Source organism: Canis lupus, chromosome X (genome assembly GCF_048164855.1).
Source record: "Canis lupus baileyi chromosome X, mCanLup2.hap1, whole genome shotgun sequence".
In the NCBI taxonomy this organism is placed as follows: Eukaryota; Metazoa; Chordata; class Mammalia; order Carnivora; family Canidae; genus Canis; species Canis lupus.
Window position 1 is genome coordinate 18875328 of NC_132876.1, and position 25900 is coordinate 18901227.

The 25900-nt window shown below is 38.1% G+C and overlaps 1 protein-coding gene, 1 long non-coding RNA gene and 1 pseudogene across 5 annotated transcripts in view; 1 reads left to right on the forward strand and 2 right to left on the reverse strand.

The window, feature by feature from the left end:
• The window catches only part of LOC140628206 (uncharacterized), a 129534-nt gene that overhangs the window by 22844 nt on the left and 80790 nt on the right, over window positions 1-25900 (forward strand). The window contains exon 2 of the long non-coding RNA XR_012026560.1: window positions 20879-20975. This is a non-coding gene — a long non-coding RNA (uncharacterized lncRNA). The remainder of the gene's footprint in view (window positions 1-20878; window positions 20976-25900) is intronic.
• The window catches only part of PHF6 (PHD finger protein 6), a 51082-nt gene that overhangs the window by 4596 nt on the left and 20586 nt on the right, over window positions 1-25900 (reverse strand). For 2 of the 4 annotated variants that reach the window (XM_072817321.1, XM_072817323.1), the window contains 4 exons: window positions 13074-13240; window positions 12773-12916; window positions 10529-10633; window positions 7817-7950 (listed from right to left, as the gene is read on the reverse strand). In XM_072817321.1, coding sequence (XP_072673422.1) covers window positions 7817-7950; window positions 10529-10633; window positions 12773-12916; window positions 13074-13240 — 550 coding nt within the window. Of the gene's footprint in view, window positions 1-7816; window positions 7951-10528; window positions 10634-12772; window positions 12917-13073; window positions 13244-25900 lie in introns of all 4 variants that reach the window. The other 2 variants (XM_072817320.1, XM_072817322.1) reach the window with 1 other exon arrangement.
• LOC140628960 (small nucleolar RNA U3) lies at window positions 12190-12316 on the reverse strand (annotated as a pseudogene).

Below are 25900 nucleotides of genomic sequence, written 5' to 3' on the forward strand. Positions count from 1 at the left end.
TATATCTTGACATCCATCCATTTTTAATAAAAATAGCAATATGAGTTATCTAAGACAAAGGTTTAGGTAGGCCAATGAACATATACATACCATTATGTGTTTTATAGTTAAGCACTCCACCCTAAAAAATGGGTGAGCTGATCTCAGCTCAGTTTTACGTCAATTGTACACAGATGACAAGATGGAAGGCTTTAAAAATGTTCAGTGGATGCCCTCTTGTGGTCATCAGTAGACACTCATATACGAATTCTGACACAAATGATCTACAACTAGGTTTAACAGGAAGGGTTTCTAACATGTGAGTAGAATAAAAGGCAGGGACAGGTGGGGTGGGGTGGGGAGCCACAATAGCTACTGACTTCCAAACCTAGCTTTGCTTATTTTTTTATTCTTAAAACACTTTCAATTATTTCCAAAGAACTATGGAGATGTTGTTCTCTTCAAATGCAGCATATTGGGGATTACTTAAAAAAAAAAAAAAAAAAAAAAAACCTGAGTTCAAATATTAAGAGTGAATTCCTACATAGTGCACCTATAAAGTGTCTCCCTCCAAAATATAACCTGCATCTAATCAAGCCTTTGAGCCAACCTATAAATTATGGGGTAGAGAAGGTAAATGGCATCCTGGAAAAGCAAAAGGATAAATCTAGAACATGGGACTTTCACAGGACGACTTACCAGGTTCTGCAAGTAGAGGGGAAAGATGGGGTGTAGTGGGGATTGCTTTATATTGAGAGACGAGGAAACATATCCATTAAAAGCAATGTAGGGACCTTGTATGTATTGAGATTTGAAACAAAGCAGGTCTGAAAAGACATTTCCAACACAACTGGGGAATTGTGAACATGGACTTGGGAGATGACACTAAAAACTTACTGTTAATTTTACAAAGTGTGATAATGGCATAGTGATACTGAAGTATGTGGGGATACAATGGCAAGAGGTGTGGGGTTCTGCTTTAGCAGATCTCTGAAAGAAAAACAGTAGATGAAAGCAAGTGTGGCAATAACTTGGGAGCTGCTGAGATGGGGCGTTGCTACGCTATCCTATTTTTGTATATTTTTGAGATTTTTCATAAGAGGTTTTTCTAAAAGGATGAGCCCTTTGTTGTTAAAATGGATGGGATTATTTCTCACTAGCATAGACCCATTATATGGCTTTTCACCAATCTAGACACCAAGACCACAGGTGTCAACCAAATAAGATCTCTATCACAGAATTTAATTTTTTATGGTGGGTGATTGACTTTTTTTAGAAACATATTTTTTAAAGTTTAGTCAGAGACAATAAAACAGGGTAAGCAGAATCACCATGAAATCTTCCCTCGTCTTTTTAATGAACAAATACACTTAATCTAATGAATAGATTAAAAAAATAATTTAATGAATATATCCAGGACCCAGAATTCTAGAGCCAGTAAAGGAAAGCCACATGTAGGGGAGGGAAGCCACTTCATTCAGAAGTATTTCTCCTTGCATTTCCTCCTATTTGTGCATTCTTCTATTCCCAAACTACTTGCATATGGACTCTCATTTGAACTCAATAATCTCTAAGAAAAAATCTGGAATCTGCACCATAAGCAGATTTTATTATTTTTTTAAGATTTTATTTATTTATTCATGAGAAACACACACACACAGAGGCATAGAGACACAGGCAGAGGGAGAAGCAGGCTCCACGCAGACAGCCTGACGTAGGACTTGATTCTGGGTCCCTAGGATCAGGCCCTGGGCTGAAGACGGCGCTAAACTGCCGAGCCACCTGGGCTGCCCGTAAGCAGATTTTAGAAACAAATTCTAATGTGAAAAAATAAAGAGTAATTCAAATCACTGTGGATCCCAGTGTAAATATTTTCTTTAGAGATGGTCACTGCAACATGGTTTTCTAAGAGCTCAAGAGTAAAAACCATCTGAATGTCTAAAAAAGGAAATGATTAGGGATGCCTGGGTGGCTCACTGGTTGAGCATCTATCTGCCTTCGGCTCAGAGCGTGATCCCAGGGTTCCGGGAGCCTGCTTCTCCTTCTGCCTGTCTCTGCCTCTCTCTGTCTGTATCTCTCATGAATAAATAAATCTTAAAAAAATAAAAATAAAAATTGGGACATCTGGGTGGCTTAGCAGGTGAGCAGCTGCTTTTGGCTCAGGGCGTGATCCTGGAGTCCCAGGATCGAGTCCCACATCAGGCTCCCCACATGGAGCCTGCTTCTCTCTCTGCCTATGTCTCTGCCTCTCTCTGTGTGTCTCTTATAAATAAGTAAAATCTTTAAAAATAAATAGGGACGCCTGGGTGGCTCAGTGGTTTAAGCGCTTGCCTTTGGTCCAAGGGCATGATCCTGGGGTTCCGGGATCGAGTCTCACATCGGGCTCCCTACGTGGGGCCTGCTTCTCCCTCTGCCTGTGTCTCTGCCTCTCTCTCTCTCTGTCTCATGAATAAATAAAACCTTTAAAAAATAAAAATAAATAAATAAAAATTTAAAAAGGAACTGTTGGGGATCCCTGGGTGGCTCAGTGGTTTAGCACCTGCCTTTGGCCCAGGGCGTGATCCTGGAGTCCCGGGATCAAGTCCCGTGTCGGGTTCCCGGTATGGAACCTGCTTCTCCCTGTGCCTGTGTTTTTGCCTCTCTCTCTCTCTCTATGTCTATCATGAATAAATCAATAAAAAAAATCTTTAAAAAAAAGGAACTGTTTAAACTGATAGACCCATACAATGGAATACTATGCAACCATTAAAATGGTGATGTTAAACTGTTTAATGTCACAGAAAAATATGTTTCAGATATAGCAAGTAGAAAACAGATTATAAAAGGTGTATATAAGAAAATCTTTTTATGAATACGTGCATACACAGAAACACTTAAATGTCTAGAAAATATTCTGAAAGATTTAAAATTCTGTTTGCTGGTAAAATTAAAGTTCACATCAAACCTTCCACCCCTTATCTCTATTTTCCTTTTTTTCCCTAAGTGAAAATGGATAACTATTACAATATCTAGATAGAGCTGAAATTTAGATATAGTAATTTTCCACAGATCTGATTTTAGATGTTTAACATGGGCCTGTTAGTTTAAGTATTAATGCTGCTTTAAATAATGTATTGCTTACAAAAATATTCAACCACTGAACTATGTAAATACAGAATTGCTTCTCTTCCTTCCCCATGCAATGAGGTAACTGTTACCTCAAAAATTTATGTATAGACACATATCTTATACACGTATGTGCACATGTGATGTTTATAAGCCAAAATAGATCATACAACTTGTTTTCACCTTAATCATAGAAATACCTCTGTGACTCTCCACATATTATCTACTTCGATCTTTAATTGCTGCATAGTATTCCACTAAACACAGCTACTAAAACTTAAAAGTCTCTTGATAGACATTCTGTTTTGGGCTCAATTTATGCTATTGTGGGTAAAAGGCTAATAAAATTCTTTTCCCATTTCATCTTTAGTTAATTCTAGTTATTCTCCTGGCAACCGAGTAAAAAGTGGCATGGTGAATCTACTTCTTTACTAAGCTGCTACCCCTCAACCCCTGTTTGTAGACTGTAGCTAGATTGGGAGAATTATATTCTGATGAGCCCTATCTCTGGTCCTGTGCAGTATAACCTGAAAATGACCTATGCCTATGTAATTATACTGTGATAGGTGCTGGCTCCGATGGGGTAGGAGGCATCTAAGGCAAGGATTCACCCACTGTGAATCCAAGCTTACTGGGCCTGAGCTGTACTGCTAATACTGACCACTGCAGGGACTCCCTTGGAGTATCAGATGTTGCCTTGCTGGCCAGCTGCGGTTCCTGTCTGTATCCCTGAGTAGACTGATGCCATCTGTGCTAATCTCATCAATCTGAAGTACAGGGGAGTAAAAAAAATGCCCCAGAGGGTCCCGCAGCTATCATTAACGGTACAGTGGAACTTTTTGCACATACATCTTTGTGCTGTTTTCTGTTCACTTCCGTGGCAGAAATCCCTACAAAGCAGACTACTAGCAAAATATACACATTATCTTGTTAAAGATTGTGGTCTCCATTGCTAAATTGCTCTCCTAAATTGTACCAAGTTACAGTCTCAGTATCAAATGCGAATGCCCAGGTCTCCAGAACCTAGCTGATATGTGAATCCTACTAACCTGTGCCCATCAGATACGCACGATCTTGTTTTAATTTGCATTTCCTTCATTACTAATAAGGATGAATGGCTTTTCACATGCTTATAACACATGGCTAGTTCTCCTATAAATTGCTTTCATGTCTTTGGCCATTTTTTTTTCTAAACTGGGCTGTTTTTCTTAAGGATTTGGAGTCCTCTTTAGCCTTTACTGTAGTCAAAAATTCTGAGTTTCCTATCATGCTTAGAAAGGTCATCTGTACTCAACAGATCCTAGAAAATTTCTCATACATTTTGTTTTACTTAGGATTAGATTTTTTTAACCCATCGAGAATGTATTCTGGGGTCTGAGGCAAGGATTCAAATTGTTTTCTAAATGGAAAGCCAACTGTATAAGGATCAGGTATTGAATAATCCCTCCTGTCTCCACAGATCTAGTACCACCGAAATTACCCAACAAAGATATTTCCTATGATCTGTTACTGTGCCAGTACCAGTTTGAATTACTAGGTGACTGGTTTCAATATCTATAGGGGATCTCTCCTCTTGATCTCATTAAAATTGTTCTTGGCTGCACGTGATAAAGACTAGTTGACTGCCCTAGTACCTATTTTTCCCTTCTTCCCTTCGTAGCACTGAACCAGATTTGGGTAGCAACGTGCCCACCAGGGGTGGATTTCCCAGCCCCGCTTGGATGGGTGACTAAATTCTTGCTAATGAGATGCTGAGCAGAAGTATGTGTGGAACTTCCAGGAATGTGGGTTAAAAACCTATCAGCTGGAAGAACAGCTCCTTTGCATCCCACTTCCCTTTGCTCCCACTTCCTCCTACTGCCTATGGAAGGATGCCCCAAGGATGAGAGAACAGAGAGATGGTAATAGAGGTCCCTGATGACACAGAAAAGAGCCTAACACATCTGGGCTGCTGTCCTAGGAACATCTTTTAGGGGAAAAACAAATTTCTATCTTGTTTAAGCTTGCAGTTCTTCTCTGGTGCATAAGTTAACTTAACCATTGCTGGTAGAAAATAATATCCCATTCACTCTTCTGGATAAAAACCATCAGAATTTTGTATTTCATTAAAACTATGTTCCATGCATAGATTAATTTGAGGAGAATGGGTATCTTTCAGTGTTGTGTCTTTTCATCAAGGAACATAATATATTTTACTATCCATTTGGGTCCTGTGTAAAACAGTTTTTTTTTTAAAGGTTCAACTAAAAATAAATTAAAAAAATAAAAAGGTTCAACTTTGGTGTGTGTATGTGTGTAGGGAAGGGGTGGAGGGTGATGTTTTTCCTTTCCATTGTCTAACTAGTTATTACTGGAATTGTTTTTAAAACTTCATCTAAAAAAAATAAAACTTCATCTCATATTCAGCAACCTTACTGAGCTCCTATTAATTTTAGTTAATGGAGTTGGCTCCTTTGGATTTTCCTGGTAGACAATGACATCAATAACAAATATTGACAATTTTATTTTGCTTCTTCATGGTATTTATTACACATTTTTCTTCCTTTTCTTGTTGCACCGGCTTAACCCTCCAGAAGAACGCGGAAACGTAACATTCATAGTTGGCACCTTGTCTTGTTCCTGGATCTGAATGAAAGTGTATTGGTACAGTGGTTCTCAATTATGGATGAACATGAGAATAACTTGGGGATCATCAAAAACATGGTTTGGGCATCAACCCACTGAATTCAAAATCTGAGGGTGGGGCCCAGGCATGAGCATTTTTAAAGAGGGTGCGATCCACCCTCAGGTGGTTCTGAGGCTCAGCCCTGGTTAAGAACCACTGTCCCTTTTCTTTAACACTAAATAAAGCTCTTTGGCTGTTGTCCTATCATAAATGCTCTGTTAGGACTCCTGCTTCCCAAAGGCACTCTTGGTACCGCACTTTAAAATTCAGAAATGGATGTTGAATGCTATCAAATGCCTTTTCACCATCCACCAGGAAGGTGATAGGATTTTCCTTTCTCTATTAATTACAATGGATCACATTAATATATTTTCTAATTTTGAATGGTCTTTAAATTGTTAGAAGACAGCATTGGATTTGATTTTCTAACATTTTATTTAGGACTTTGGTATAAAAGTTAAGAGTGGTCTATAGTTGGGACGCCTGGGTGGCTCAGTGGTTAAGTGTCTGCCTTGGGCTCAGGAACACTGCAGTTCCAGGAGAGAGTCCCACATGGGGCTCCCAGCAGGGAGCCTGCTTCTCCCTCTGCCCAGCAGGGAGCCTGCTTCTCCCACTGCCTCTTTCTGTATCTCTAATGAACAGATAAATAAAATCTGTTAAAAAAAAGAAAAAAGACTAGTCTATAGTTTTCTTATTTTTGTTTTAAATGTGATCTTTGTCAGGTTTGGTGTCACAATTATATAAAATTTTAGAGAATGAACCAAGTTTTTCATCTTTTGCTATGTGCTGGACCTCTTTATTTTTTTAAAATATTTTATTTATTTATTCATGAGAAACAGAGAGAGAGAGAGAGAGAGGCAGAGACACAGGCAGAGGGAGAAGCAGGAGCCTGATGCAGGACTCGATCCCAGGACTCCAGGACCACGCCCTGGGCCAAAGGCAGGCACCAAACCGCTGAGCCAACCCAGGGATCCCCTGAACCTCTTTAAATAGTATTAGAATTCTCTTTTCCTTAAAAGCTTGATAGAACTCACTTGAAAAACATCTCTGCCTTTATTATTAAACAAAGTTTGGCAAATTCTATAATACAGCGTTAGCACCTCATCCAGTCACCCAAATACATGGTGACCGATATATGAACTGCTTTGTATACAGAATGGAAGAGTGTTTACTCTTTGGTTTATTGCATCCTGGGAATGTAAGGAAGTGCTTTACAACTTGCAAAGGCAAGTTGAGAAATCCACGGATCCTCACCAACTTATTCTCCGTTCAATTAAACAAATGGAACCATTATAGATGTGCACTGATACAGAAGACCCAGAAAACAGATGGTAAAACGTAATCCCAAATCTTCAAACCTTATGCTTTCATCATTCTTCCAAGAATGTCTTTGGCCTTCTATCTTCACAAATATGTCCTGTTCTAAGCTACCACAAATCCTTACCTGGACCCTGAGTAGCAGCCTCCTAACTCACCTTCCTTTTGGCAGCCTTACTTCTGTCCTGCCTTTCGGTCTTGCCCATGCTGTTCCTTCTGCCTAGAACCCTGTCCCAACGCCCACCTGGATCTTCGGCCTTCATAGCTCAGCTCAAAGTCTATTTCCTTGAGTCAATTCCTCAGCACTCTCCCAGTACGGACTAAGTCAGATCTTCTGGGTTACAAGCTCTCATAGTGCTGTCAGGTATCCTTCCTAGCACTTAATTAGATTGTAAATGTAGACTTGTTCATGTGGCCATTGAATTCATCTGTCTATCCTACTCGACTATAGGCTTCATCAGGACATAGTCTGTGCCTGTACTGATGGCTCTTACATGCCCAGCTCCTGCTCTTAGCATAATACCTGGCACTCAGGAAGTGTGATACCTACTGTCTGAATGAGGGCAAATCCAGGTATGTGTAGCCAGAGGGAAATGTCAATCGTAGCACTTGTTTCTTTATATACAGAGTCCTAAGTATTTTACACTTGGCTCAATACCACCTAGGAATAGTGACCAAGTAAACTCATGCCACCCATTTGAGGGTACTTACTGACAAGTTTAGGAAAATGGACAGTGGTTGTTCTCTTACTTGTAAATTCCTCGTGACATATTTTCAATGTATTTAGCTTTGTCTTGTACTCCACAGTGGTAATGGTAAGTCTTAACACAGGCTTTTATTTCACATCCAATAGTAGCACCGGGCTGACTGCAAAGTGTACATTTCTGTTTGAGGGAAGAGAAAAAATAATCATAAGCACTATTTCAAAGTTTTGCAACCTTATTTATTCTATTTTAACCAGACTTCAGCCAAACATTCTAGTTTACAAAGAAAATGGCCAGTTTTCCACAGCAAAAAAAGAGTACGCTGAACTTACTGTTTCGCATACCTGTTAAATTGTGCTGCAATTTTAACCATACTTTGACAGGCTTCCTGATATTAAGTCACTCCCTGAAATTTCCATTATTTACCTATAGTACCCCTCAAAGATTTGACATCTAAACATTAAATAAGACACTCCTCAAAAGTGCCAAACACACAAAAAAATCTATCTTTTAGTGGTTGGCTTCTTCTCCTCCCTGGGACCAGTTCCTTTCCTATTATGACTAGAATAAAGAACAAGAAGCCGGGAAAGCAATCTCCCATCAAGAGGGATTGCTACCAAGTAGGTAAAAGGGCAGAGGAAAGCTAAAGGGCCTGAAATCTTTTCAAGATATCACAACTTGGCCTAGATCAGGCTTGCCTTAAGAATGTTCTGATATTAAAAGGTGGTTGTTGACAAAAGGGTTTCATAGTCATGTAAGTTTAAGGAATGCTAGTTTTAGATTGCTTGATTGCAGAACTTCTCACAGCCTTTCTGCAAGAAGGACGACATGGTAAATAGTTCCCAAATTATTGAACTCCCGATGCCCTTATATTTTTGGAGGGGTGTGGGAGCACCTTGATGGACTAACTTCCTTTGGAGCAGACTTGGGAAAATGCTAGGTAGGTCTTTACATGAAAATTCAACTGTGCAGAGGTAAATAAGTTGACCAGGAGAACTGAATTGTTATCCTAGTCACGTATGTGGACTTCAGCCGTACGACACAACAACACTGCTTGATATGGTATGTTGAAGAGATTTTTCTCTCACATATTTTTTAAGTAATATACATTCTGATTTAAAGGAGTTTCATTTTGAAGAGAGTAATTAAAGTATCAAAACTGAACTGGATTTAAATGGAACAGATAACATCAACAATCTTCACACCTTCAAAAATGCAGTTCCACAAAGAAAGAGTCATCTCTAATGGATTCAGATAAAGCTCACCAAAGTCTGAAACCACTAGATGAAAGACTGAAGGGGAACTTCACAACTGAGGGGCGGGGGGATTAGACTCACCACCTGAATCCAAGGATCAGACATTATGACAAGTCTGATGTGACAAAATATGGATGATATAGTCCCACCTGTGAAGTATTCTTACCCCCAAAAATCTTGAAACTGAATCTAATCAAGCCTTTACATCTAACTTCCACTTTAAAAGAAAATCTGGCGGATAGAGGGACAAGTTAAATGGCATCATGAATAAGCAAACAGACAGATAAAACATATGAGATATTCTACAGGACAATTAATTCATTTTCTTCAACAAGTCAATGGCATACGACAAAACAAAAACAGAAACAACAAAGACAAGAAGGGGGGGGAGTGCCCTAGGTTACATCAAGGATATAGAACAACCAAATGCAATGTGTGATCCTCCTTTGGATTCTGATTCACACAAATCAACTTTAAAAAGATACCTTTGAAACAATTGGGGAAATACAAATACAAACTGGGTATTAAATGACACTGAGAACTCATTGTTAATTTATAAGATGTAATGACATAGTGGTTAGGTAAGAAAATGTCCAACTTTTAAGAGATACATACTGAAATATGTAGAGGTGAAATGATATGAAGTCTCAGCTCTGCTTTAAAACACTTCAAGCAACAAGAATAAAAGGCATAGATGAAGCGAGTGCCGCAAATTCTTGATAACTGATGGGTCAAGGTGATGGACAGACGTGTGTTACTAGTCTTTCTAATTTTGAGATGTTTGAAAATTTTCACAAAAAATTTTTAAATTCAAGTCATCTCTAGAGACAATTGCGGTCTTAAAGAAAAGATTTTGCATTCCATTGACATTTTATAATATTCATCAACTGTAAAGGAGTAAGTGATCAATAAAGATGCCAATATTTCTTAAAGCTATTTATTAGTAATTCAGTATGTTTAAAAACATGAGATTTAGGCACATTTTATAAAGAAAACTTAAAGCTATGATAAACATTTTAAGAGACATAACTGTGTATGTGAACTTTAACTAAACAGAAGGCTCTGAAAAAAAATCTTTTCCTTTTATTTGAAAAAAAAAAAAGAAAAGAATGAATAACAACATGGGGAAGTTCCCGATGCTCTAGTAGGGTTATGAAATTGTTCTTTAAGCAAACTTAAATAATATAACATTTTAAACTTAGTAATAAGGTGTGTCACATTCACATCTTCGTTTATTTTATTAAAAGACCCTCAAATATCCTGAAATATAATCTCAGTGTAATTCTCTTAAGTAATGAAGTTACATAGAAAGAGGAATAAGTTCCAGAAACATCAGCATCCTTTATTATATTACAAATAAGTCAAATATATACTTGCTTTAACATATGAACTACTTTATATATTAAATGCTTTGATGACTGGATAAATTTGAGATGTGTTCTAAATTTAAAGCAGAAAGTCAGAAGAGTTACGTTGCATAGCATAAATATAAAACCACAGACCATTCTTTTTCCTCGCTTAATCTCCTGAAGTACAGTTTTAATATCAAAATCTCCAAATTCTGCTCTTGATGTTGTTGTGAGCTGGACTGTGCCAGAAGAAAATAACTAGAAAAGAAAAATATAGGAACATTTAATGTTCAGAAACCTTGTGAGAAAAGGATTAAACAACAGAATAACAAATATGTTCTATTACTTCAATATCCTGAGAAAGAGAACTTTTCCTTAATAATCAAGTACCAACTCAAGTATTTTTAATACATTCATATATCTGATTAAGATATAACCCAAATTATGGACAAGAGGGGTGCAGGGTGGCTCAGTCACTTGAGCGTCCGGCTCTTGGTTTCAGCTCAGGTCATTATCTCTGGGTCATGAGATTGAGGCCCACGTCAGGCTCCATGCTCGGTAGAGAAGTCTGCATCTCTCCCTCCTCCTCTGCCTGTCCATGCACAGGGGTTCTCTCTTTCTCCCCCCCTCCTCAAATAAATAAATAAATCTTTAATTTTTAAAAAAAAAGGACAATAAAACAAAACTAATGTTGCCAGTGTGGAGCTAAGATTAATTTTTTTAAAGATTTTATTTATTTATTCATGAGAGACAGAGACCGAGGCAGAGACATAGGCAGAGGGAGAAGCAGGCTCCTCAGAGGGAGTCCAATACGGGACTCGATCCTGGAACCCTGGGATCACGCCCTGAGCCAAAGACAGACACTCAACCATTGAGCCACCCAGGTGTCCCAAGATTAAATATTTCATTCAACAATGAAGATTTCAATAGTGTTACTTACCCTGTTATCTCCATTGTTTTACGTTTCCACAAAGTTTTAAAAAAATAAGTTTAAACTAGCTAATTTCAACCATAGACGCAGATCAGAATTACCTGCAGATTTTTCTTTTAAGATTTTATTTATTTATTCATGAGACACAGAGAGAGAGAGAGAGAGAGAGAGGCAGGCAGAGACACAGGCAGAGGGAGAAGCAGGCCCCACGCAGGGAGCCCGACGTGGGACTTGATCCCGGGACTCCAGGATCACACCCTGGGCCAAAGGCAGGCATTTAACCGCTGAGCCACCCAGGGACCCCCTGGATTTTTTTTTTAACTAGACATGTGGGATCTATTCCAAGGATGTATATTTCAGAAAAAGCTCCCCAGGCAAATCTGATACCAATCTCTGGTCAAGAACCTCAAATAAAAAAAAATCTATCATTTTTAAAACTTAATCATAAATAGAATGAATTCAATACAATCCAATTAAAAAATGTTTATGTTTCCTATATGTCAGATGTGGATCTAATGATGCAAAGATAAAGCCCAGTTCTTCTCTTCAAGGAATGAAGAGTCTGTTAAGGGAGAGGCTCATAAACGAGTAACTGCCGTACATTGTGTGAAGGATAATGATACAGACATGCACGAGGTTATAGTGGAGGCTGAACATGTATCTTCCATGACTAGTTTATAAAGCTGAAATTTTTACAGTTATGAAATAGTTAACTATCACTTATCTGGAATATGGTAACTATAATTAGGATTACTTTAAATCCTACTAAATCAGGGCACCTGAGTGGCTCAATTGGTTAAGCATCTACCTTCGGCTCAGGTCATAATCCCGAGGTCCTGGGATCAAGCCCGAGTATGTAAGCCCTGCATACGTAGGACTCCCCGCTCAGTGGGGAGGCTGCTTCTCTCTCTCCCTCTCACCCTTCCCCTGCTTGTGCTCACTCTCTCTCTCTCTCAAATAAATAAATAAAAATAACAAACTATAGAAATGATCCCTGAAAGTATAGTCTTGGGATTAAAGGGGAAAGGAGAGAAAATGAGTGGGAGAAACCAGAGAGGGTGACAGAACATGAGAAACTCCTAACTCTGGGAAACGAACAAGGGGTGGTGGAAGGGGAGGTGGGTGGAGAAGGGGAGGGAGTGACTGGATGATGGGCACTGAGAGGGGCACTTGACGGGATGAGCACTGGGTATTACACTATATGTTGGCAAATAAAACTCCAATAAAAAAATACAAAAAAAAAATTTTAATTCTAGTTAAAAATAAATAATCTTTAAAAAATCCTACTAAATCAAAAGCTGTATTTTTAAAACTCTAAAGTCTGTAAAGATTTGGAACTATAGGATATGCTATTCATAATTCTACACCACTAATGTTGGGGAGAAAAGTACCCTATTTGGTACCAGCTAAGTGCCTTAAAAATAAAAACCTTGGGTTTAAAAGCACATAAAAAGGACCATGCTTACCATGCACTTATAATGTGCAGCTGCCTTCTTGGCATTAAATATATGCAGTTTTCCTCTTGCTTCATTTTCTTCCTCCCCTACATGACAAAATCCACATTTAGGCCTGGTGTCACTAGGGCTGCTTCTATGTGGAGATCTATCTCTCTGCAAATGTAAAAGAGAAAAAAATAACTTAAAAATATGTTATCAGTTCCTTCAAGCTTAATTAACATTTCAAATGATGAGCTTTACCTATAAACACAGTTTAAGTGAAATATTTGTGGTGCTGCAAAAAGTAAGCATCCCACATTTTTCTACTTACATAGGAACTACTTTCCATTTCATCTGTTCCATGGGAGGATGTGGACCTGGTATCTTCCGACAGCCCTTTAAAATTAGTTTTTCGTGGCCTTCCTTTGCGACTTTTCTTTTTACTTTTAGGTGATGCAGGCTCCAGTTCATGTTCATTAAAACTTTCTTCTAAGTCAGCTGCTTAAAAATGAACAAAAGCTTTACATGGACCAATCTTAAAATGAGCATTATTACTTCATGGGTTCTTAGAATACACATTTCTCCTTAGAATGAAATCCCCACCAGAAATGAGGGGAAATGGTCTGTAGTATGCTCAACACAGCAACCTTAACATCTCATATAAATGCAACAAAAATCAAATACAAAAAAATAGTTTTATTATAATCATTCTAACAGTAATTATTTCTTCTGAATTTAAAATTCTATGAAAACAAGTTTTGGGATCTTGACTGTGCTCTAAGCCTGTAAACATTTTCAAACTCTAATAAGTCCATTTTTAGAATGAGCTCTTATATATTTTTTTACCATAGGTTTCAAAGAGTTTTCCCTCACATTGTTGGTGAAATCAGAACACTTAGCTAGAAAATAAACTTACTATAACTTGGAAAATTAAATGAAAATAAAATAAGTATATCTGGGCTGTCCAGTATAGCAGCCATGAGCAAAAGGGTAGCTTTTTACGATTTTAGTCACTTATAATTAAATAAAACCAAACCTCAGTTTCTCACAGTAACCACATTTCAAGTGCTTATTAATCAGTCACATGTTGGAAGTTGCATCTGTACTGAATATCACAGATATAGAATGTTTCTCTCATCACAAAAAATTTCTATCGGACAGCACTGTTCTAAGATAGCTTTTTAAACTATCATGAAACTCAAATGATCATATCCAACAAGGAAGTCATTCATAAGTGAACGAATCACTGATCAAGTAATTAAAACAAATGTTAAATATAAAAGGAATCTCTACTATGATGGTAAAAAAGCTATGTTGCAAGTTAGTTGTATACTTTAATGGATTAAAGTGTTAAAATGTATGTAGAAATTTTAGAACTGCATTTCCTAGCAATTTGAAAAGAATTTCTACCATTAATGGAAGGGTGTTCCATTCAGCTATTCACTACAAACATTTTCTTTACTGAGGGCCCACTGTACATAAGACAATGTATTTAATGTAAAAGGGAATAAAAATAAAATGTTCACTTGTCTTTTAGCGTCAAACTAGAGAAAGTTTTAGGCACAGCACTAATGCCTTCATTGTTTTTTTGTTTTGTTTTGTTTTGTTTTAAATTTTTTTTTTAATTTTTATTTATTTATGATAGTCACACACAGAGAGAGAGAGAGAAAGGCAGAGACATAGGCAGAGGGAGAAGCAGGCTCCATGCACCGGGAGCCCGACGTGGGATTCGATCCCGGGTCTCCAGGATTGCGCCCTGGGCCAAAGGCAGGCGCTAAACCGCTGCGCCACCCAGGGATCCCCCTTCATTATTTTTTAAATAAAAAACAATCCCAGAGACTAATTTCACTCCCAGGGACTAATTTCTCAATGAGAAAGCATATCAACTTCTATTCATAGATGCCAATATGTTTCCTAATAAATACCTCAATAAAAAAATAAAAAAATAAAAATAAATAAATAAATAAATACTTCAATGGTTTTTAATTCTTTATTATTTCAGAAATAAAAACATAATCATTATGGCAAGAAAAGGGTAATTCAATTAGTATATCTGAATACATAAACTCAAGAAACTGAAAGCATTAGACTGCAAAACAGTTAATAAAAATTTATATCACTGCAACTTCACATAACCACCATAGAATTTGAGGAAGGAAAAAAGGGGAAAAGGTAGAAGTGGATAGCGTTTTGTAGGCAATGAGGCAAATTCATGTAGCTAACTCCCTGTGAAGACAGAGAAGTCAAAGATACCTTCTGGTGGGGGGAATAAGGTAACCAGGTGATGGGCATTAAGGAAGGCATGTGATGGAATAAGCACTGGGTGTTACATGCAACTGATGAATCACTGAAAGCTACCTCTGAAACTAATACTACACTCTATGTTAATTAACTGAATTAAAATAAAATTTCAAAAAATAAAAAATAAATTTTAAAAAATACCTCTTGATCTTAACATTGTAGCAAATTTCCTATCAGGACTACATCACCGACTTAAACTTCAAACTGACAATTTTTAAGACACAGAATTTCATTAGAGCTGTTAGAATTACTTGCACTTGCCCCACATTAAATTCTTTAAAATGAAAAATCCTAAGCAAATGTTTCATTCTAATACATGTTACACATGTGATATACACAATATTCTGTTAAAATGAAAATAATAACCACTAACACTGTAACACTACATTCTTAAACAAACACTCTTAGAGAAATTACTTAACTGATTCCATTCCATTATCAGGCCAACATGACTAGTTTTCCACATGGCTTTTTCTTTTTTGGTCCTAAATATGGAACCATTTGATGTAAAATTTTAGGGGACTTTAATAGCAATCATAAAAGACTGACAAATTTAACTATATTAAATTTTCAAACTTACATAGCAAAAAAAGGTGCTAAAGTTAAAAGGCAAACATAAACTAGAAAAACTCTGCTGCAATTGTGAAAAAGGATCAGTATACTTATGATGGAAGCTCATAAGAGATTAAAGTCCCAACTGAAAAATGGACCAAGCATATGATCAAGAAATTCTCAGAATATAAGTAGTTAAACATACTTACAGAAAATTTGACTTGTCTAGAATCAAACTGTAAATTAAGGGATAAATCATTTTCACCTATCAAAATAGCAGACTTTACTTATAAAAAGCAACAATAACAGAATAAGAAAAGTGTTGAAATAAAAATCTAAAAGCCACCCCACAAAACTATTGAGCTACACCATGCTTCTGGATGAACAGGATTAACATCAAGATGTCAGCTCTCACTAATCTAATTAATGCAACTGTAATAAAATGGTTGATCCCACAGTTTTCTGGAAGAGTAAATATATAATACCCAAGAATATTTTTTAAAAGAATCAAAATGTACTATAAAGAAACATCAGTTAAAATCCTGGCACAGGAAGAGACCTATATCAGCAGAAGAGAAAGCAAGATTGAAAATAGACCCATAAGCATATGGGAATTCAGCGTATAACGGCAGCATTTCAAATGAGTGAGGAAAAGACACGATGGCATAACTGGCTATCTACATTTTTTAAACACTGAGATTCCTTTCCTCATACCATATGAAAAAAAAATCTCATCATAAAATAACAAACTATAAATGTAACAGAGAAGAAAATGGAGGAAAGTATTCTTTTTAATCTTGGGTCAAGACACCTAAGAAGTCATAAAGGAAAAAACTGAGATCTGACTAAACATTAGAAACTTTTGCATGGGGGTTCCTGGGTGGCTCAGGTGGTTGGACAGCTGACTCTTATTTCAGGTCCAGTCCTGGAGTGGAGCACCAGGTGGGGCTTTGTGCTCAGCGGGAAGTCTGTTTGAGGATTCTCTCCCTTTCCCTCTCCCTCTGCCCCTCCCGAGGCTGGCCTATACTCTCTCTCTCTCTCTCTCTCATAAATAAATAGATCTTAAAAAAAAAAGAAGGAAAGAAACCTCTGCATGGCACAAGGCACCATAAACAGAGTTAGAAGACAAATGATAAACTGGGAAATCATTTGCATTTAGTGACAGAAAATTAATACCTCCATTATAGATATCACTCACCACAAATCAATTCCAAAAGGACAAGCCTCAAAAGAAAAATGCACAAAGGATAGAAACTGGCAATTCACAGAAAAAATATAAACGATTGAAAAAAAGATAAACAGAAGCCTAATTGTACCAGTTGATAAGAAAAGTAAAAATTAAATGAGATCATCAGATTTGCAAAAATTAAAGACTGATAACGTCCAGCGCAGAGGCAGGAAATACACAGCACAGTTGGAGGGAGCATAACCTGTATGTGTGTGACAGTCCTTTCCCTAATGTTAAATCCAAACTCCTTTTTAAAACTTGACCCTAGAGGGGGATGCCTGGGTGGCTCAGCGGTTGAGCATCTACCTTTGGCTCAGGGTGTGATCCCGGAGTCCAAGGATTGAGTTCCGCATTGGGCTCCCTGCATGGGCTCCCTGCACGGAGCCTGCTTTTCCCTCTGCCTATGTCTCTGCCTCTCTCTGTGTCTCATGAATAAATAAATTTTAAAAATCTTTAAAAACTTGACCCTATAGGGGCACCTGGGTGGCTCAGTGGTTGAACATCTGCCTTTGACTCAGGTCATGATACCATGGTCCTGGGATTGGGTCCTGCATTGGGCTTCCTGGGTGGGGGAGGGGAGCCTGCTTCACCCTCTGCCTATGTCTCTGCCTCTCTGCATCTCTCATGAATAAATAAAATCTTAAAAAATAAAATAAAATTTGACCCTATAGAATCACTTGTATAAATATGTAATCATATATGTACAAGGAAAATCAATGCAGTCTTATTTGTATTAGTATAACAAATAAATGTAAATGATTTTTATCTAATAGAGAAATTCTTAAACTGTGGTTCTATTTATTCTATGGGATATAACATAATGATTTAAAAGAATGAATTCGGGCAGCCCCAGTGGCTCAGCGGTTTAGCGCCTGCCTTCGGCCCGGGGCGTGATCCTGGGGTCCCGGGATCGAGTCCCACGTTGGGCTCCCTGTGTGGAGCCTGCTTCTCTCTCTGCCTCTCTCTCTGTGTGTCTCTCATGAATAAATAAATTAAAATCTTTAAAAAATAAATAAAATTAAAAAAAAATAAAAGAATGAAGTCAATCAATGGGAAAAAAAGACAAGATTACTTCAATGGAGGAAAATAAAAACAATGAGGTCAATCTGTAAACACCAATAGGAAAGGAGGTCTGTGATAAATCACAGAATAAACAAAAAGCAAGTAGCATAAGAGAGTACATACATATTCTACGATGCTACTGTAGTTAAATGTGCATAGATGCTATCTACATAGGTTTGTATGGAGGTAAACAAGGCTCTGGGAAGATGTCCACCAAACTTATTACCAGTTACTCCTAGAGAATGTGACTTCACTGTGAGGGGAGGGCTTTTAGAACTGCTTTAATTTAATATTATTGTACTATTTTAATTTTTGAAGCAATGCATAACGGACTACTTTGGCAATTAAAAGAACTCATAACATCCAGTGTGGTAAAAGAAGTAAACTTATCCACCATGGATGGGACTACAATCTAGCACAATCTTTACAGAAAGTAACATTGGGAAAAAAAAAAGTAACATTGGCAACGTGTCTATCAGGAACCTTAAAAGACTGAACCCTCTGACCCAGTGATTGGACTTTGGGGAATTTATCCTAAAAAATAAATTGAAAATGCACATGAAAAAAACAATATGAGACTAGTCACAGTACCTTTGTCTAAATTATTCATGGTTACATGGTTACAATAGGTCCCCCCCAATTCAGAAGTGTGAAAATGTTTTAATATTAATTTTTTTCTTCTTCAAGAATAATTATAAAAGAACTCTGCATAAAAAGTAAAAAATCTTTCTTTCCACCTTCTAGTTCCACCTGCTCCACACTCCCAGCTGGTGTGCTAGCTTTCTATGCCTCCCTTCTTCCTCCCTCCCACCCTTAACTGCTTTTCTTTTCAACCTCAAGGGCTGAGAGCCTGGTTTTGAATCCTGGAACTGCCAAAGACTCTGTCCTCTTGCCTCAGAGCCACCTCACAGGGCCCATGAATGAACTGAATGAGTTAGTTTCCATAAGAACTAAATTTAGAACAGTGCCTGGCACGTGAAACACTCTCCGTACCTGTCAGCTATTATATTCCCTGTGTGTGTTTTTTAAAAGGATACACAGGGCAGCCCCGGTGGCGCAGCAGTTTAGCGCCGCCTGCAGCCCAGGGCGTGATCCTGGAGACCCTGGATCGAGTCCCACATCAGGCTCTCTGCATGGAGCCTGCTTCTCCCTCTGCCTGTGTCTCTGCCTCTCTCTCTCTCTCTGTGTGTGTGTCTCTATAAATAAATAAATAAAATCTTTAAAAAAATTTTAAAAAATAAATGGATACACAAACAAATGGCATTCTAAGCATACTATTCTGCATCTTGCTCTTTTCTACTTATTTTATAAATTGGAAATATGCCAAATCTAAGAGCTAACATTTGAGCTTTTGGGATGCTGTCTGTGCCAGATATGCTATGCAGTTTATACACACAATCTCATCTGAGCCTCATGACCATCCCTGCAAGTTTGTATATATCACCACCCTAGTCCCTCATTTTAAGATAAGGAAAAGTTCAGAAAGGTTCAAGAATTTTAGCCAAGGTCACAAAGCTAGGAAGGGGCAGACCTGGGACAAATATATGCCAGTAAATTACAACTTGCTTTTAAAGTGGTAATACCCGGGGATGCCTGGGTGGCTCAGCGGTTTAGCACCTGCCTTCAGCCCAGGGTGTGATCCTAGAGACCCGGGATCGAGTTCTGCGTTAGGCTCCCTGCATGGACCCTGCTTCTACCTCTGCCTGCATCTCTGCTTCTCTCTCTCTCTCTCTGTGTGTCTCTCATGAATAAATAAATAAAATCCTTAAAAAAAATAAAGTGGTAATACCCAGGATGCCTGGGTAGCTCAGTGGTTGAGTGTCTGCCTTTGACTCAGGTCGTGACCCCAGGGTTCTGGGATGGAGCCCCACATCCAGGTCCCTACAAGGAGCCTGCTTCTCCCTCTGCCTATGTCTATGCCTCTCTCTGTGTCTCTCATGAAGAAATAAAATCTTTAAAAAAATAAAGTGGTAATACCCATTGTCCTGAAAATACACAATTTCCAGTGCTCCTGGAATTTAGAAAAAGGATAGTTTTACATAGGCTCATGTCTGCAGAGAAATGCTCTGGAAGTATACTTAGGAAACCAACAGTGGTGGTTGCTTTTAGCAAAGCGGTTTGGAAACAGATATAAGGGTAAGGGTGGGACGAAAGCTCGCTAAAGATGTGTACTCTTTCGTATTGCTGATGTTTGTACAATGTTTATATACCTCTTCAAACAAATGAATGCAATCCAAAACCAAAGCCTTAATCTTATATTCACAGCTGCAATTCCTAAAACTGCAGGCTGATGAGGCAAGTGACGAAACAAGGCTGTGTTCCTTCAGGTAAAACGGATCATTCCTAACCTTTATGAGCACAGCTCCTAAGTGCCTAGGTCACCTCGGAAAGGCCAAGCCCCTCCCTATTACCCAATTGCCACGATAAGGCACAGGAGTGACTGACTTACCGAGACACCAAGTCTCATCCTCCTCGTATGGCCAAGCCCAATATGTTCCTTTATCAATTCTCTTCTTCCTGATCAGTATCTTTCTCATCTTCTCCCTTCCTGGCTTAAGCTCCATTGCCTTTCCTCCCCCAAAGTCTCACATCGGTTAACCATATGAAGTAGAAAGGACTCCTGAACAGAAAGTCTTAAGACTGCCACCTACTAGGTCTTAAAACTTGGTAAAGTTAGTTAACACTCATGAGGCAAAGTCTCCTGATGTAACAAATGGAACTAATGATAACACCTTCCTGAAAAGGATGCCTCAAGAAACTGTGAAAAATGCCTTGTAAACTATAAAATTTTATTCAACTGTTAGTTATTACTCTTGTCATACCTTGTGTAGACTGTGAGCTCTTTGTCAAGAGGCTTATTTTCTAAATTACCCAATGCCCCCACACCCAGGAGGCACTCAATAAATGTGTATTGGAATTATTTTGAAAACAAAAGCAAAATGACAAGCATTATGATTACGGTAAGCATCACCACCTCTGCTTTGCATCTTTAGGGCTGAAACAAAAGGAAGACTGGAGGTTACTTGCCCTGCCTTCTCCAATGGAAACTCAATGTGCATGTGCTCTGCATAAACCGCTTTTTTGGCAAAGGTAGGAGATAAATGATTTTGTGCATATTCATATACATATGCACATATAAACATGCAGCATACATCAAAAATATTAATACTTATTAAGTGTGCTAAAATGAAATGGATCTGGAATTTCATTCAAAATAATCCAGATGGACGAAGTAGGTAAGGGGTGTAGATGAAACGAGACTGGCCACAAGCTGATTGATGATGGCTAAAGCTAGGTGATGGGGCTTTTTTTCAAACATACTTTTGTGTATGTCTGATACTTCGATAATGAGTTTGTAAAGTATGCTAAATGAAAGATGAGGGTAAATAGTGCCTAGCACAGCACTTTGCACATAAGTAGTCAATAAATCTGGTGAATCAAAAAAATATGGAGTAAGTTCTAGCAGAGGGCACAATGTGAATATGTTACTAAAATTTTCTAAGTTAAATCACAAATACAATTTAAATTCTATTATCTTCCAAGGAAGAGCACACGAATGTAGTATTTACTGAGCACTTTACTATGTGCCAGAAACACTGCTAAGACCCTTAAGCACATTATTTCATTTAATCCTTACAATAATTCTACAAGGTAGGTTTTTTTCCTAAATCCCCATTTTACAAATACTGTATCTAAGGCTCCAGGAGATACTAAATAACTTGCCCGAGACCACGTGGCTAGTAAGTGGCAGAAATGAGATTCAAATATAGATCTGGGGATCCCTGGGTGGCACAGTGGTTTAGCGCCTGCCTTTGGCCCAGGGCGCGATCCTGGAGACCCGGGATCGAATCCCACGTCGGGCTCCCGGTGCATGGAGCCTGCTTCTCCCTCTGCCTGTGTCTCTGCCTCTCGTCTCTGCCTCTCTCTCTCTCTCTCTCTCTCGCTCTGTGACTATCATAAATAAAAAAAATAAAAAAAAAAAACAAATATAGACCTGATTTCAGAGCCCATATTCAACCAGTATACACGACTGCCTTTCTGGTACTTCATAAAGCTATTCAGTGTTACAAAAACTTAAAAGGTTTTTAGAGTCACTGATATCATAGTAAAATCTCCCTAAACTTACATTTGATAAAAGTAATGAAGATTGGAAGGTACAGTGCATTCTAGAAAAACCAAGGGGAAGAAAATACTAAGGGAATATGAAAGCAGGCAAAGGCTTTGAATCTACATAGATGATAACACACTTTCAACATACTTCTAATATAACTATGGTGACTCTAGTTCTTGAAACACAAATTGAGTCATATGATTTGACAAGCAATCTCTAAAATAAGTTTCCAAACTGTCTGTTAAAGGCAAGCTTTTCCGAGGTTAAGCACAGGAGATTTCTTTATGCTGACTGTCTTTTATGGTCCCTGCAAGTCATTGTGGCATTTATCACTAAGCTACTTCTAAGTAATCTTAGACTTATAAATTCCTTTTTTTTTTGACTTATAAATTCCTATACATCCTCCACCCAAATGTTAGCACCTTACCACATCGCTTTATCACTCACTCTTTCTTCATTCATTTGTATACTATTTTCTGAAAGGTTTAAGATGCAAATATGATGCCCCTTTATCTCTAAGTAATTCCATGTGTCACCCCTGTATTTCAATCAGTTGGTCACATATCTGTCACTAAATGGTATCTTCCCCCCCCAAAAAAAAACCAAGACCCTGTTTTATTAATTCACCTTGCTCTGCTAACACCTGATACAAGAAAAGTCACAGGAGGCAGAAAGGTCACCCCAAAATAAGTGATGCTTTAAATACCATGCTTTGTTTCAAGTCAAAGAAAAGAGATTACAAACATTTCTTGAGCACCCATACCATGCCCATCATCCTGTACTGGGTAGTTTAACAAAAATAATAAGCCACAAGTTTGGCTACTTACAATGTCAAGAACCTAAACTGAGCTGAGCTTATGTTTGTGATCACGACTTAAGAATCTACACATTCTTGCTGCAGATAGCTAACACTCAGCATCTACTCTACTGCTTTCTATCTCATCACAGATGACTTTGCTCCACATAAATTATTAAACAGAAAAGCTTTAACCCCTTAATGAAAAGGATTTTAGAAGAACCACAAGAAAGACGTAATCACAGTTCCTTGTAGGTACTCATTTACTGATGACAAGCTGTCATGTTCAAGTACTTCTACAATACAGAAACTAGCAGTAGTTATAAGCTAGACCTGTATGTTATTACCATTATTTAACATTTTTAAAATATTTCTTTAAAAAAAAAAGGTAAAGAATATACCTATTATCTAAATACATAGGCCGAAGGGGAGAAAAACATAAAGATGCAGGATTTAATTCTGGCTTTTCCTGTCCATTTTTTATGTATAAATTCCTATTAAGACTAGGACGGCACTACACCATTTTAGGTGCTACTGTGGCTACTGACTACCATACTGGACGATTCAAATACAGAACACTTCCACTGTCACCGTACTTTCTACTAGACTGCCTTATTGAACCATTAAGTCTGTATCCCCCTGTAAAAAACACTGCACCTAAAGTACACGTCACTCAGCTAAATGACTGCTTCTCAAACTTTAATGTGCAAAAAAACCACCTGGGATCTTGCTAAAGTGGTGATTCCTATTTAGTAGGTCAGGGTGGGGCTTGAGATTAGGCGTTTCTAACTAACTCCCACTTATCAATTTTGCTGGTACACCAACTATGCTACCTTTCCCCCTTCCATGTTGCTAACAATTACCAACTCCCAATCATTCTATCCCATGAATCAGATTTTCTTTAGCATACAGCTTACAGCTCTTTTTTCCTTCCTCGCCCCTGCCGCATCCTGGGTGATTTCAAGAACACAGGACAACCCAAGCAAGTTCCTTGACCTTCAATGGTATCTTCCACCAACTACCCAATCCCTATAATCACATCTAGACACCTTTACAATCACCTAAAAATGGTTCAGATCACTGAAATCACTATAAATCACGCACACTTTGGTACCACAAAATGATTGCTTCCCCAAGTACTTTCATTCACATTGCTCTTCAACCTTATCAGGACCCCCTGTCTATTAATTCCTTCCTGATTCTTTTTTTCCTGTCTTCACTTCCTTATCTTAGATTTTTTGCCTTGCAAATATCCTGAACTCCCTTTTACCTTTACTTCTTTGTGGAACATACTTGGCAAAAATCCCACTTCTGAACTAACCAACTAACCCTTTTCTCTGTGCTATACACAGGATCCTGAATTGCTAAAGGAAGTCACACAACCTGAGGGTATCACTATATACATTAATGGTTAGCAACCTTAAGTGAGCCCTCTATCCAGTCTGGAAACCTTACGTTTCTCTAGGCAAACTTCCTCTCCCAGTCTTCACAACTATTCTTTCAAAGTTTCTCCTCTCTCCCCCTACATTCTCCTTCAAACAGACCAGTTAGGAACTACCTCTCCCTTTTCCTTCTCTTGTAATAGGGCAATTCTTCTGTTTGCGCACTGAATCTCCCTCCTTCCTGGACCTTTGATCTCTTCTTGCCTATCAGATCCTTTCTCATAAGCATTTATATATCAACCATTCTGCTGCCCTCCCAAAAAAAGGCCAACTAAGTGAAAGAAGCCAATCTGAAAAGGCTACATATGGTATGATTCCAACTATATGACCTTCTGGAAAAGGCAAAACTATGGAAACAGCAAAGATTCTCAAATTTAATATTTCAAAATTATTACATCAAACTCACATGAACAGACTGAATTATGGAGTATTTACCATTTTAAGTTTTAGCAAACTAGGTTATTGAGCCACTGATGGCAAATGAATAAGACATTGCCATCCGCAGTTATCAATGCCTTTTTGCTGCACAGACCACTGCCGTAAAATTCTCAAAGGTAGTTCCTGAAATACAACCCTATAAACCCCAACCATAAATTACAATTGTTAAGTAGAACATAGGTTTCCCATTAGAACAATGACATAGGGACGCCTGGGTGACTCAATGGTTGAACATCTGCCTTTGGCTCAGGGTGTGATCCCAGAGTCCCAGGATCAAGTCCCACATCAGGCTTCCTGCATGGAGCCTGGTTCTCCTTCTGCTATGTCTTTGCCTCTTGCTCTCTCTCTCTCTCATGAATAAATAAACAAAATCTTTAAAAAAAAAACAAATAATTGAAGTTGTTTCTGACAAAGCAATCGATATCAAATAAATTTAAGCTAGATAAGTGATAAAAGCCAAAATTCAATAAATACAACTCTGTAGTGCCTTTAAATTGTAAAATTATGCTTCCAGTTCTACAATATGAGGATAAACACATTACATAATATCAATGAGACAGGGGTCCTAAAGTGCTCCAGAAGTATACACTGAACCCCAAATTCAAAATAACTGGATCACAAATTTGAATTGCAGCAATCCTGCCAGTTACATTTAAAAAGTCATCTGAGGGGCACCTGAGTGGCTCAGTCAGTTAAGCATCTGCCTTCAGCTCAGGTCATAATCTCAGGGTCCTGGGATCAAGTCGCAAGTCAGGCTCCCTGCTCAGGAGCCTGCTTCTCCCTTTCCCCCGCTGCTTCTCTCTCTCTCTCTCTCTCACACACACACACACACACACACACACACACACATACACATACACACACACAAATAAACAAAATCTTTAAAAAATAAATAAAAAGTAAAAAAGTAATCTGAAAAGTATTATTTTCAATCTTTCTCAAAGCAAAAAGGTGGTCAAAATTATTCTGCTTTATGCAGTCTGCAGTGACTTTTCTCTACCACTAGATGGTACTATCAGCTTCAGAAATGTAAGGAATAAAAGGGGAGCCTTCTACATTAATCCTTGCCATCCTCAACTATCCTCCTGCCCCAGTGTATCTTATACTTGTATTCATCAGATCCTAGCTTCTAACCCTTGGTTTTACCATACATGTAGTTCACTACAGTCTTCAAGAAAATCAAACACGTTTTTAAAATCTGAAGTAATGAAAGGTGGGCAAGCTTCCT